Source organism: Myxine glutinosa, chromosome 2, assembly GCF_964187855.1.
Source record: "Myxine glutinosa chromosome 2, kmMyxGlut1.1, whole genome shotgun sequence".
NCBI lineage: Eukaryota > Metazoa > Chordata > Myxini > Myxiniformes > Myxinidae > Myxine > Myxine glutinosa.
Genome location: NC_136262.1, coordinates 255,872,616 through 255,886,964, shown reverse-complemented (window position 1 = coordinate 255,886,964; position 14,349 = coordinate 255,872,616). Strand labels below are relative to the sequence as shown.

Genomic DNA, 14,349 nt, shown 5'->3' with positions numbered 1-14,349 from the left:
ACAAAGGTACTAAAGTATTCAACAAACATTTAAATTGTAGAAAAATCTACTTTGTGGAACATGGTTTATTGAGGTGAAAACAAAAGAAACACCAAATACTGCACTGGAGTCATCAGAAGGATCCCGAAGAAGTAAAGAGCAAAGATGGAGTCATCAGGAGGAACCTGGATAGGATTCGGGTTTCAGCTGCTACTCCTCAGCCTTCAAACCCATCCAGGCACAGCCAAGTGAGCCTTAATTACAGAAAACTTTCTGCAAGAATTCACTTCTCCTTAGACAGATAGATTAGGAAAGAAAGAACCTCCACCAGGCTGAACACTTTACGTTTTGTATCCCACTGATAGATAGGCCGGATCTGGATCCAGACCTGAACCACCATCCACAACTTTATGAAATATCGTGCTAAGTATCGTTTTGGCCCTATCACTCAATGGTGAAGAATCACTTGGAAAATTAAAAAAAATCGTGTATTTGGATCTGCAGCCGGATCTTCACAAAAATCGAATCAATTCGTCTTTGTCACATGCACAACCTGTCCACCAAGTTTCGTCCAAACCGTCCATAAATTTTTGAGATATCCTGTTTACAAGCATAGAGACAGACAAACAGACATTGGTGAAAACATAACCTCAATCTACCTTCGGTGGTGGAGGTAAACAGTAAAGGATATAAAAGAAAAGAAAAGCAAGAATTACCTTCTTCTGTATAAGAGAGCCGTTGGTCTGTGTGTCGCCATTTTTCTCAGAGATGGCTGAACGGATCTTCGTCAAACTTTCAGAGGTTCATCAGTGATTGCTTTCGAGTGTTTTGGGCAAAAAAAAGTTGTTGTTTTTTGAAAAACAACAACTTCGTTTTATTTGGATTTTTTTTTGTAAATCGCTCTATAGTGCCTAAGCCTTTTTGATTAATGACAGTTATATACAAGTTCGCATTCGCATAAATAAATGCAAAACAATTACCAGACATTTGAACACAAATAATAAAACAATTCTGGTCGAAGTTAGTGGTAAGGCTTCTTCTTTTTTCTTTTTCTTTTTTGTATACAGAGTCAAGGCTCGGCCAAGAGCTAACACATTACGCACGAGAACAGGCACAGACCCATAAAACATACAATAAATAAAGGGAATGGGAGACAAGAGGGGGAGAGAGAGGAAAACATACAAGCACAACAACAGTAGAGAACAGGGACATCGGTAGATTTGTGGAAGAGAGAGGGCCGGTTGGAGGATTCGGGGGTTGAAGGGAAGGGGTACACGTAATTAAACAAAAAATTGACACAACTAGGAATTTCAGGAAAATAAGTTGGAGATTGAAAGAGGTGTATTTGGGTATGTTTTAACAGGGGTAGAAAAGACCAAGGTTTTGGATGGGGGAAGATAAGAGATAGTGGTGAACAGCTGTTTTAAAGACCTGGAGGGAGGAGTAGGATTGAAGAGAGTGAGGGAGTTTGTTCCAGAGGCGGGTGAAAAGGGGAATGAAAGGGTGAAGGTGAGCAGAGAGTCTTGATTTTGAAAATTTCACCAGAAGGGAGTTTCTGGCAGATCTTGTGCGACCTGTAGGAGTATTTGGGGGCAGAGCACAGAGAGAGCAGGGGGAGCTCGGCCGGAGAGGAGTCGGTAGAAGACAGAAAGACCAACCTGCCTGTGGTGAGAGAGTGAAAGGCCCTCAGAATCAGCTTCATTGCGGGAGATTCCAATGATTCTGAAAGCTTTTTTTTCAACAGCGTGAAGCCGAGCTAGGTGTGAGGCAGGAGTACCAGCCCAGAAGGGAGAGCAGTGTTCCATTGAGCTGCGGATGAAAGCCTTGTATGTGGTGAGGTTTGTATGTGGTTCTTCTTCCTGAACATCATCAGACTTAACTCAGAAACGTGATGAACGGCACATTCACCAGCATATATTTAACGAAAAGGAAAATTATGATTTGTGAAGGATTCTGATTTGGATGTAATTGCTTTTCCATTATATTTGCCCTCATTTCAAATATGTTAATGTTTCTTTTTCGCTTGAGCAATGCCGGGTACTCCAGCTATAAACACTTACCGGTATATACTTTACTCGGGGTACAAATACAACTTTGTCTGGGGGGTAACATAGGCTATGTGGCCATGGCCTCATGTGGGGATGTGGGCAACTTGGGGAGGGGCGTATATTTTCTATGTAAATGTGTACCGTGTAGCACCACCTAGTGTTGGTGGCAGAGGGTATTACAATTTCATTTTTTACCTGGGATACCCTGAGGTTAAAGCACTCTTTGCACGGGAAAATTTTTCCTCCTTCTCTCCGCCCCCCCCCCCTCCCTAAAAACGGAGTGGCCTGTCAAAGCCACCCCGCCTACCCCCCCCCCCTCAAAATATGTTTATGTAGTATATCTTTCCCGTCCCTCTCCCCTCACCTCCCCCTCCCCTCCCATTTCCACTCCTCCCTCTCCCTTCCTCACACCCCCCTCTTCTGCCCCCCCGCCCCCCCTCCCCCCAGCAACGCCGGGTACTCCTGCTAGTAATAAATAAAGACAAATGTGAAAAAGTAGCAAAAAATGTGAAAAGAACGTATATGTTGGGAAGACCCCGGATAGATAGCTTTCAGCAGTTACTCCACAGGCCCAATCGCAGCAACAGGTACAAGCTAACAGAGGTCCGTATAGTCTGTTGAGCAAAAAAGAACAGTGTCACACAAACCGTGGGAGAAAACCCTTCGGATTGACATTCCGCCGCTTAGGAAAACGATGGTAATCAAAACATATTGTCCTGTGGATGGCTCTATTAAGACAGAGCATCCACGGATGGCTAATTGAGCTTTAATGAGGCGTTCACTTCAATCAATGGCGGATGATACGCGAGGGGGTTTGGGGGGGGGGGGGGTTGGGGAGAATGCCGACTTACCTGGGTGGCCTCGACGATGTCTTCACCCTTTGAAAAGAAACTCACAGAAACGGACTTAAGGTAGAAAAATAAACACGGCTTTATTGCCGGATCCCGAGAACAAAGAACACGACGGTAAAGACTAAACCCCTCTAATGAGCACTCCTATACAGACTTCAACTACAGGACGAATAAAAGGATAAATAAAACAAACGTGTTCTGTGTGGTGCGTCTTATCTGTCTGGATGTGATGTCGAGGATCGTTAGGTCCGAGCACGTCGTCCAACCACAGCTCCAGTTGGCACGAACCGCTCGGTTGTTGGTGCGAACACCGGCCTTGCTGCATGGTCTGTCCCACGCCACAGCACCCGTACGCAGGCACCAGGAGCAAGAACAACAGGGGGGATGATCGTCAGCGCTCCACCGTCTCTCCACCGTTCATCGTCACCCAACAAGCAAAGGTCCAAACGGGAAGAAAGGAAAAGAGGTCCGGGCAGGAAGGAATCCAAAAACGAGGGGAGGGAAATGTCGACCAGCAAGTCGTTTTACTGGCTGTCTCGTGATGTCAGCTCTCTTCCCCTCCAACCAGTGGGTCGCTTCTTGCTAGTCTTTCGCGCCCTTCACTCTGATTGGCCAAGCGCTTCACGCCTTTGGTGTTATGTCATCGGTCGGTGGCCAATTAGTGTGGCACCTCCTTCACCTTCGTTACTCTGCCAATCGGCGACCTGGTTGTTACTCGCCCCCCTCCCACCCGGCCAATCACAAGTCCTCCCAGGCGTGGCTCTCGGCCTGCCTGTGCAATGTCTGTCGACGCCGTAGTGCGTTTTCACTTCCTGTCTGTTTTTCCGTAAGTTATCGTGGCGGAGGGGGAATTTAATTAGTGTGGTGCTAATGGGCCTAGATAATGTCTATTAGTGCATTGCCATACGGGACACAGGTATGATCACAGAGGGAATGACGTCCAGTGGAATTTTATCGTTATGCCCTAATTCTAGTTAACAAGCCCCGCCCTCTTGTGGCGGGGACACATATCGGACTTATCCGACATCCGGGCTAGACAGGTCCTCTACTTATTTACATCGAGATGGTTCTTCTTCTTCACGACATCGGAGCACTTACCTATGCAGATCTACCTAAATCTATATATGCCCCCACCCAAAATTCATAACAATATTTACACTGACTGTGGTGAGTATATGCATGAAAACCGCTCATTACAGGTATTCATCATATTTCACCTATACTAAGAACAATATAGTCACACCTGAGGCTCTATTAACATGATATTTGCCCACTCCTCCATGCAGAATTCTTTCAGCTGTGCGATGTTTGAGGGCTTTCTTGCATGCACAGCTCATTTCAAATCCCCCCACAACATCTCGATGGGATTTAGATCCGGGCTTTGACTTGGCCATTCCAGAACCCTCCATTTCTTTCTTTTGCAGCCATTCCTTGGTGGATTTACTGGTATGTTTAGGGTCATTGTCATGTTGCAAGGTCCACCTTCGGTTGAGCTTCAACTTCTGACAGATGGCATCACATCATCCTCAAGCACCCTCTGGTACAATGAAGAATTCATAGTGGATTCTATGATGGTGAGCTGCCCAGGCCCTGATGCAGCAACGCTGCCCCAAACCATAGTATTTCCACCACCATGCTTTACAGTTGGTATCAGGTTCTTGTGGTCAAATGCTGTCTTTGGTTTTCGCCAAACGTGTCTTCTGTTACTGTGGCCAAATAGCTCTACCTTTGACTCATCTGTCCAGAGCACATTGTTCCAGAAGTGTTGATCTTTGCCTCGGTGTTCATTGGCAAACTTTAGTCTTGCCCTGATGTTCTTTCTGGACAGCAAAGGTTTCCTCCTGGCACACCTCCCATGTAGATCAAATTTGTGCAGCCTCTTTCTAATGGTAGACTCGTGCACTTTGACATCAACAGTGGCAATAGCTACCTGTAGGTCCAGCGATGACATTCTGCGGGTTCTTAGAGACTTCTTTCAGCATCTTGCTGTCTGCTCTCGGGCTGAACTTGCTGGCGCGGCCTGGCCTGAACAAGTTGGCAGTTGTTTGGAATCTTCTCCACTTGTAGATGATCTTCCGGACAGTCGAATGATTGATTTCAAATTGTTTGGAGATCTTTTTAAATCCCTTCCCAGACTCGGAGGCATCTATAACCTTCTTTCTGAAGGCCCCAGAGAGCTCTTTTGATCTAGGCATGGTGATGCAGCACACTTCAACAACAAAGAGCAAACCAAACGAAATGTCTGAGGTTTAAATAAGACAGGTTCCTCCAAGATCCTCTCTAATGATGGTCTAATCATTTGCACCTGAGCTGGTGCACCTGATTCTAATTTTAGGTATTTGAAGTAGTGATAAATGTAGGGGTGTACTTACTTTTTCCACATGCGAAATTTGCATTTATGTTTATTTAAATTATACAATGGACGACAAAATGTAAATATTTCATGATATTTGTTATATTATATCACCTTTATCTGTCAATACTGTTGAAATGAAGATCAAATAGCTGGATGTTGAAATATGTTGAAAAAGTCAAAACTTTACATGGGGTGTACTTACTTTTTCACGTGACTATATATATATACAAAGGAAAATTATTGTACAAATTATTAAAGAGATACATTTACATCACATGGTTCCCCAAGCCAACGGGCTACCCATTAGCTATATCTCTGTCTCATTAACAAGCAGACACCTACCAACATAGGTTTCAACACATCGAGGACAATGGACTATAATGAGCAAAACCACACTGGCCAATCAGCAACACATAATGAACAACCAATCAGCACCCCACAATGACCAGCCAATGGGGGGGGGGGGGGGGGGGGGGTGCAGTTCTTATAAACTCTGCTCCTATTCATTCCACTTACTTCCTCCTATTGATGGACAGATATTGACAATTGTTTTCTGGCTCTCCTGAGAGTAGATATACACACTTGTTGCGAGCGTTTTGGAATGTACTGAAATTGCCTTCGGTCAGATTTGCCTCCTGTCCAGGATGAGAAGGCAAGTTGTTTCAGAGCAACTGCCTCACCACAGGATTCAGTTTACCATGGGTGGAAAGAAGGGTGGGTGAACTGAAGATGAAATGCGATGAATCTGTGCATAAGGGAGAGCAGGTTTCGGTGGAAGAATTCTCAAGCTGAATTAATATAAGGGGCGGTAGATACAAGAGACAAGTCCTTTAGTGAGATGGCAGCTTGTAGTCCTTGCCAGTTTGCCTGAGTGAACATGCCAGACTTGTCGACGCTGAAGCTGTTCTCCGACAATGTCCAGAGAAATGTTGACCTTGACAAACATTTCATTTATTCCATTCGTCTGCAGACAGGTACAATATCCATCATCTACGCCCTGATACACTGAATCCTGTGGTGAGGCAGTTGCTGTGAATCACTTTTTATTTCTAATCACGGGGCAATCAGACCAAAGACAACCTGAAGTCACCACAATTATGTCCATCCTCAGGTGAGCCAGAAAATGCCTGTTTTTTTTGTTGTTTTTGTGTACAAGATCGAGGCTTGTGTAAGAGCTAACATTAAAGACAAAAAAAACAAACGGACACATAAGACATAATAAAGGGAGCGAGAGACAAGATGGGGAGAGAGGGGTAAGCACACAGGTACAACATTTGAGAGCAGGGACATCGGGAGATCTGTGGGAGGGAGAGGGCTTGGGGGGAGGAGGCGTGGGGAGGGGGTGTGGGGGGAGAGGTGGGAGAGGTAAAAACACATGGACACTGCTAGGACTTCCAAGAAAGAAGTCGGAATTTCAGAAAAGTGGATCTGGGGTGAATTAACGGTGGTAGAAAAGATCAAGGTTTTGGATGGGGGATGGTGGTGAACAGCTGTTTTAAAGACCTGGAGGGAGGAGTGGGATTAATGAGAATGAGGGAGTTTGTTCCAGAGGCGGGAGAAAAGAGGAATGAAAGAGTGAAGGTGAATAGAGAGTCTTGATTTTGGCAGTTTAACTATCAGAGGGTTGCTGGCAGATCTTGTGCGACCTGTAGGAATATTTGGGGGACAGAGCACAGACAGAGCTGGGGGAGCAAGGCCGGAGAGGAGTCGGTAGAAGACAGAAAGACCACCAACCTTCCTGCGGTGAGAGAGTGATTGGCCCTCGGAGTTAGCTTCATCGCGGGAGATTCCAATGATTCTGAAAGCTTTGGTTTCAACAGCGTGAACAAGATCTAGGTGAAGCCATCTTTGTTATCTTGAAGCCATCTGCTAAACCTTAAGGCTACACTCTCCAACCGATCCTCTTCTTCAAGGTCCTGGTAGCAACTTGTTAAATCCTTTTCTGGTTTCTACTCCCTCTCAATTCCTGTCATCACCTCTAATAACTAACAGCCAATTCCCCTCGAGATGAGGCTGAATGAACTCAGCATTTCCACCTGAAGCTGGTGTACCCAATGCTTCCTATATGTCCATAGTTTATCTCCTCAATACAATGAATCCTGCGTCTTGACACTAACTTTTTCACTTGAGAATGGAGACAAGCTCTAGCCAGCCTTGACTCTGCCTCAGTGATAGGCCTCGATGGCATCAGTTCCTGATAAATATCTGGTGACATATTTAGGAAATAGGTCATTGCGTGCCAGTCTTTCTGTGTAGTAATCCCTAGTACTTTCAATTACCTGTATAAATACCATTATCTGACTGAAGTAGGCCCAGGCTAAGGTTGTGGGCTGGCAGGATACTTTAGATTAGAGGCCTTCAACCCCGGCTTAATTACCTTGTGAATTAACCAATCAAATTGGGGTGATGGCGGGGGTTCGTGTGCACCTTGTGGCTGTTGGTTGCATCATTTTCTGGGAGTGCGGCCGTGCCTCTGCTACCACTACCAGGCCACAGCTGGCACTCGTTTTGCCGCCCTCGGAAGGTTGACAGGCTGAGTCGACCCACCTGGTGTTAATTCAATGGCTGCCAGGTGCTCAAACTCAAGCCAATTGTAGCAGGATTACGATTTTCATTTATTATGCTCTACTCATACAGTCATACTTTATGGTTAACCCCAGGTCGGGATGTCATTAGGATTGAGAAGTACGTTTTATCGATTCTTTTTATCCATTTTATTAGTTATTCGTATTAATCATCGTTTTCTGCCCATTTCAATTGTGTGAAATATTATATGTATAATAATCACGTCTCACGTTACATCTTCCATCACAACTTGCCAAACCACTCGACATTGAGACCATGCTCATACACCGCTCAAATTCAAATTTCACGTCGTGCTTAAAATTTGGGCTTAAGGCTGGAGAAAAAGAGTCTCAATCAGAAATATCACGTAAAGGTTGGAATAAAGTGGACAGGAAGTACTGTATATGATTCCATAATGTTTGCCAATATTTCCCCGAAAGAGCAATATTTGGTTTAATGGTGGCGGTATCTCGACACGAACAATGACGTTTCATTTTGTTTATTTCTGTCCGTGACGTCACTAACGACGTGTCCAATAAGCAAATCGAAACGTGACGCAGGGAAGGCAGAGCGATTCGTCCCGCCCTCATTAAAGATTCGCCCCTCCCTGTCCGGCTCTCCCCCACGTGAACCTGTGGAAGGTTATTTATTTTTGCGTTTTGCGTGCGAGGCCTGAGTTCTATAACCTTCTTTATTATTCCTCTATATTGATTATTCTTCTTCTATTTCCACTTCCTCTTATATTTCTTCTTTTCTTCTTCATATTCTTCTTCGTCCTCGATTACTCTTCTTCGATTAATCTGCCTCTTCGTCTTCTTCTTTATTACTTTTTAACATACATATATTCATTGTAATTTTCTCTCGTTCTCTTCCCGTTTCCCTCTTTTGAGCTGCCATGGCCCAGAAGTTTGTGCAGCGCTCCTGGGGAGTTCGGCGCTTGCTGTCCGGCCCGGTGCTGTCAGTGGTTCGAGTCCAGGCTCGGAGCTGCACCTCGATCCCTGTGGATGACGTGGTCAACGGCCTGACTGATGAACAGACGCAGGTCACCTGCGCTTGTCTTCTTTTAACTTTGTTTTATGTGCTACTGTACATCTCTTTTTCTTGACGAGGTGATCAACATGAAATGATTTCTCCTCAAAGTGATAAACTCCTCAAATCGCAGCGTCACGAGTTATAATTTCATATAATTTTAAAAGGATAACTACATATTCTTTATAGGGTGTTGTCCTATAAACAAGGGGATGTATAGTAGTCTGATGAAAAAAAAAAAAGATAATAATCCTTATCCTATAAACAAATTAAAACAACAGGATAGCTTATACTTATGCTTGTTTATCCTCTCTCCTCTTATCCTCTCTCTCAACGATACTCCGCACATCCATCGAACCATTCGCATTTCCACCCTTTCCAGCCTTCGTTGCTGCTCTACGTTCATTACCCATGTCTCGCTCCCATAAATCATAACACTTCTCACACATGCAGCATACACCTTTCCCTTCAGCTTCAGCGACACTCTCCTCCTCATCAGCACGCCACTCAGTTCCCGAAACTTCTTCCATGCACATCTCACTCGAGCAACCGTTGCCGAGTCTGATCCACCCTCTCCATTCAGCATGTCTCCGAGGTAGCAAAATGTTTTCACACCTTCCAGCTTCACGCCGTCTCCAAGATCCAACTCAACATTTCCTCCATCTGCAGCTCCCTCTGTGCACACCTTACATTTGAATGTAGCTGCCACACTGGTAAATGACCCTCTCAGACCACTACATTTTTGATGAACCCACTCAGCGCACATTGTACATTGAATGGAGTTCACTCCGACACCCTTCCTGCACACAGCACACGGCCACTTCCCAGTTCTTTCCACCTCACCACATGCTTTACCACTTGCCATCACCTTCGTCTTTCTGATATTCACCTTCAGACCTTTTGTCTCCATACATTCCTTCCACTTGTTCATCTTTTCCTTCAGTCCATCCATTCTTTCCGCAATCAACACCAGATCATCTGCATACAACAACTCCCACGGTAAACCCTCCTTTACGTTCTGAGCCAGCACCTCCATCACAGCTACAAATAGTAGTGGACTTAGTACCGACCCCTGATGCACTCCCACCTTCACCACAAACTCACCACTGTTCCCGTCCTTCGTCCTTACAGCTGTGCGCGCTCTTTTGTACATTGCCATCACTACTCTGATCAACCATTCCTCCACTCCTAACTTCCTCAACGCCCATGTCAATACTTTGCGTGGAACCCTATCGAATGCTTTCTCCAGATCAACAAACCCAAGAAACAACTTCTTCCTCTTCTCCATGTACTTCTCCTGCAACTGCCTCACAATGAAAAGCGCATCTGTCGTTCCTCTTCCTAGCATAAATCCAAACTGCATTTCGTCGATCTTCACTTTCTTCCTTATCCTCCTCTCCAACACCCTTTCCAATATTCATTCCATGCTCCAATAACTTTATCGCTCGGTACGAGCCACACTCCAGAGGGTCACCTTTCCCCTTGTATAGAGGGACGAGGGTACTCAGTTCCCAAACCACTGGAATGCGGCCTTCTTTCACCACCAGATTACAGATCTCTGTCATTCTCTTCACACCCCAACTTCCTGCTGCCTTCAACATATCTCCCACAACTCCCGTCGGCCCTCCCGCTTTTCCACTCTTCATTGCTGTTATCGCTTCCTCAACTTCCTTCTCAGTTATCTTCTCTGCCGGTCCTAAAACTGGGTTACTCTCTATGTTGCCATCCCATTCATTCTCTGTATTCAACAGCATTTCCATATATCTTTTCCATCTTCCTTTAATTCCATCTGGGTCGACAACGATTTGTTCCAGTTCATCCTTCAAGCAACTCACCCCCATCACGTCACACCTCTCTTTCGCTATGTGCTTTGCAATCCTGAATACTGCTCTCTGACCCTCTTCCGAATCCAAGCGTTCTCCGAACATTTTCCTACATGCCTCCTGCGCCTTTGCTACCTCTTTCTTTGCAGCCTTCCTGGCTGCCTATAACTTTCATGCTCTGCTGTTTCTGCTCCCGTACCCTTCGCCTTCTGCCACTCCTTGAACTTCTTCCTCTTCTCGTCAATCCTCTTTCCAACTTCATCATCCCACCACCATGTTTCCGAGTGCCTCGGTGGTCCTTTTGTCCATCCACATACCTCACCAACGGCTCCCAACAGACTAGCTTTCATTGACATCCAACCACTTTCAAGCTCAACCACATCATCCTCTACCCTACTCAGCCTCTCTTTTAATGCCTCCCTTACTGTCACCTCTGTCAACCTCCACACCTTCATTCTTGGTTGGTACTTCACCCGCCGAGCTCTCCTCGCACCTTTCATTTTTATGTCGGAGACAACCAAGTGGTGCTGTGAAACAGCCTCCTCCCCCGGGATCACCTTTGTGTCCCGGAGGTGCCCCCTATCTCGCCTACGCACCATCAGGTAGTCAACGGTTGTCGTCGACCCACCTGACGTGTATGTAACAAGCTTATTATCCTCTTTCTGGAACTAAGTATTACAAATCAACAAATCAACTCCATCAGCAAACTCCAAAATCCTTTCACCTTCTCCATTTCTCACACCATATCCGTAACCCCCATGAACTCCCTCAAAACCATCCATACTCCTTCCCACATGTCCATTCAGGTCTCCTCCCACCACAACAACTTCTTCATCTTTCACGTTTTCCTTCAGCTTCTCTATCGCACACCAGAACTTGTCCTTCTCTTCATTGCTTCGACCAACCTGCGGAGCATATCCCAAATGACATGACAAAACAAACAAAATTACTTTATAAAACAGACTTTTTGCGATACGCATTCACCATAAACCAACGCAACAAATCAATATCAGCGCACACGGACAGATTAGCTTGGGTATCAAAATGGCCGCCGCGCAATGCGAGATGGGTAACTGTGACGTCAGTGAAAACGAAGGATTGTATCTTGTTACAAGATTTTGGAAGATCAAAAGATCAAAAGATTTTGGAAGATTTACAAGATCTTGTTACAAGACTTCTATAATTGTATCTCTCTGGCCTTGCCCCCCCAGCTCTGTCCCCCAAATATTCCTACAGGTCGCACAAGATCTGCCTGCAACCCTCTTATGGTTAAACTGCCAAAATCTAGGCTCTCTGCTCACCTTCACTCCTTCATTCCTCTTTTCTCTCGCCTCTGGAACAAACTCCCTCACTCCCTTCAATCCCTCTCTCCCTCCAGGTCTTTAAAACAGCTGTTCACCACCATCTCTTATCTTCCCCCATCCACAACCTTGATCTTTTCTACCCCTGCTAATTTCACCCCAAATCCACTTTTTTGAAATACCAACTTCTGTCCTGGAAGTCCTTGGTGTCTTTGTGTTTTATACTTCTCCCACCCCCCACCCCCCCTTCCCACGCCTCTTCCCACCCCCCCCCCCCTTCCCCCGCCTCCTCCCCCCAAGCCCTCTCCCTCCCACACATCTTCCGATGTCCCTGCTCTCAAATGTTGTGTTTGTGTGCTTCCCCTTCTCTCCCCAACTTGTCTACCGCTCCCTCTTTTTATATATTTTGTTTGTCTGGTTGATTTGTTTGTGAAATAAATGTTAGCTCTTTCACGAGCCTCGATTCAGTATCCCCAAAAAAATAAAATAATTTATGTCGGATCAGGGGTGCCAACTAAAATATCCTCAAGGAGCAGCAAATGGACCAAATGTTTTTAATTGTTCAGAATTGCCTGAGGGCACTTAATATTAAAAACATAATTTTGGGGTTTTACAAAAGTAGAACAAGGTGCTGGTACGTTCAGGTAGGGTTATGCCCTTTAACATTGATCGTTTGTTTCGCTCGTTTTATTTTATACACCACTGTTGTAATAATCAGATACAACATTGTCTCAGAGCAGAGTTTAATCGTGATCGATCTCAGACAGCATCTAAAGGGAGAACCAGCATTCATAGTATTAGTATTACTACTGGTACATACAGATGATATCTATTCAAGCGAGCATGCAGCGCACAATGCAGAATCTTTACCATTCTACGGAAGCCCAGAGATGCTATAGAATTACATGGCACAGAACTACCTTCTGCGCTGAACGGCAGTCTATTTATCGGAGCCGCATAGTGGCAATGATTAGAATAACACCAGGGTCGTAACTTAGATGACAATTTCACCACAACCACCCAAAGTGTGTTTCGCTCGTTCTAATTTATACACCACCCAAAGTGTTTCGCTCGTTCTAATTTATACACCACCCAAAGTGTGTTTTGCTCGTTCTAATTTATACACCACCAAAAGTGTGTTTCGCTCGTTCTAATTTATACACCACCCAGAGTGTTTCGCTGGTTCTAATCTTTCCACCACCCAAAATGTTTCGCTGGTTCTAATTTATACACCACCGAGTGTTTCGCTGGTTCTAATCTTTCCACCACCCAAAGTGCTTTGCTGGTTCTAATTTATACACCCCCCAGAGTGTGTTTTGCTGGTTCTAATTTATACACCACCGAGTGTTTCGCTGGTTCTAATCTTTCCACCACCCAAAGTGCTTTGCTGGTTCTAATTTATACACCACCCAGAGTGTGTTTCGCTGGTTATAATTTATACACCACCCAGAGTGTGTTTTGCTGGTTCTAATTTATACACCACCCAGTGTTTCGCTGGTTCTAATCTTTCCACCACCCAAAATGTTTCGCTGGTTCTAATTTATACACCACCCAAAGTGTTTCGCTGGTTCTAATCTATACACCACCGAATGTGTGTTTCGCTGGTTCTAATTTATACACCACCCAAAGTGTGTTTCGCTCGTTCTTTCCTGGACTGCAAAAAGTGTTGATCATTTCGTCATTTAGATAATTTCTCCGAGTTACCAATCAGTTACCAATTTGCGAGGGGTGGAGCTATGCTAATTAGATAGGGCTTAAGAATAATCCCCAGTGTGTGATTGTCCTTGTGATTTTTTTCCCTTCTTTCTTGTGAAGCACACTCGGCCAGCTTTAACCTCGGCACATTACAACACCGACAAGCCCGACAGAAACCCAGCACATTTGCCGAACGGCAAGGGAACCCTGCCCCCGAATGTTCTTGATGGGCGTCAGGAAAGGCCGTGAGGCCCCGCCCCAAAAGGAACGATTGGTCATGGCCATGGACTGAAGTGGCAAGGTGCGGGGATTGGTGGGAGGTTGTGTTTCCCCCCCCTCTCTCTCTCTCTCTTTCTCTCTTGGTCCTGGCTTTGGTTGTGGGCGATCACGCTTTGGCTCGGGTGAGCTCGTGAGAAGAACTTGTCGAGCTCGGGAGACCTTTGCAACATCGGAGGAGGGGGTGTTGGTTGATGGTGGTGCTCTTCGGAGACAGAGGAGATAGCGAGCAAAGAAACGGAGGCGAAACTGTCTGCTTGCCTCATGCCGGCTGCTGGTTACGGGCACGAATCCACGCCATCTTGTGTGCTTCCCCCGTGGGGTGGCTGTACCGCGGATACGACCATCAAACTCCTAAAAACCTCGTAGACCAGAGCTGAGTGCCGGCCATTTACAAATACAAAGAACATTATTTTATTTCTTTAT

At 45.4% G+C, this 14,349-nt stretch overlaps 1 protein-coding gene across 1 annotated transcript in view; it reads left to right on the top strand.

Annotated features, from left to right (window-relative positions):
• The first annotated feature begins 8,414 nt into the window (after positions 1 to 8,414).
• Positions 8,415 to 14,349, top strand: part of LOC137420634 (isovaleryl-CoA dehydrogenase, mitochondrial-like) — a 57,804-nt gene continuing 51,869 nt past the window's right edge. The window contains exons 1-2 of the mRNA XM_068105866.2: positions 8,415 to 8,440; positions 8,690 to 8,841. Coding sequence (XP_067961967.1) covers positions 8,695 to 8,841 — 147 coding nt within the window. The 5' untranslated portion in view covers positions 8,415 to 8,440; positions 8,690 to 8,694. The remainder of the gene's footprint in view (positions 8,441 to 8,689; positions 8,842 to 14,349) is intronic.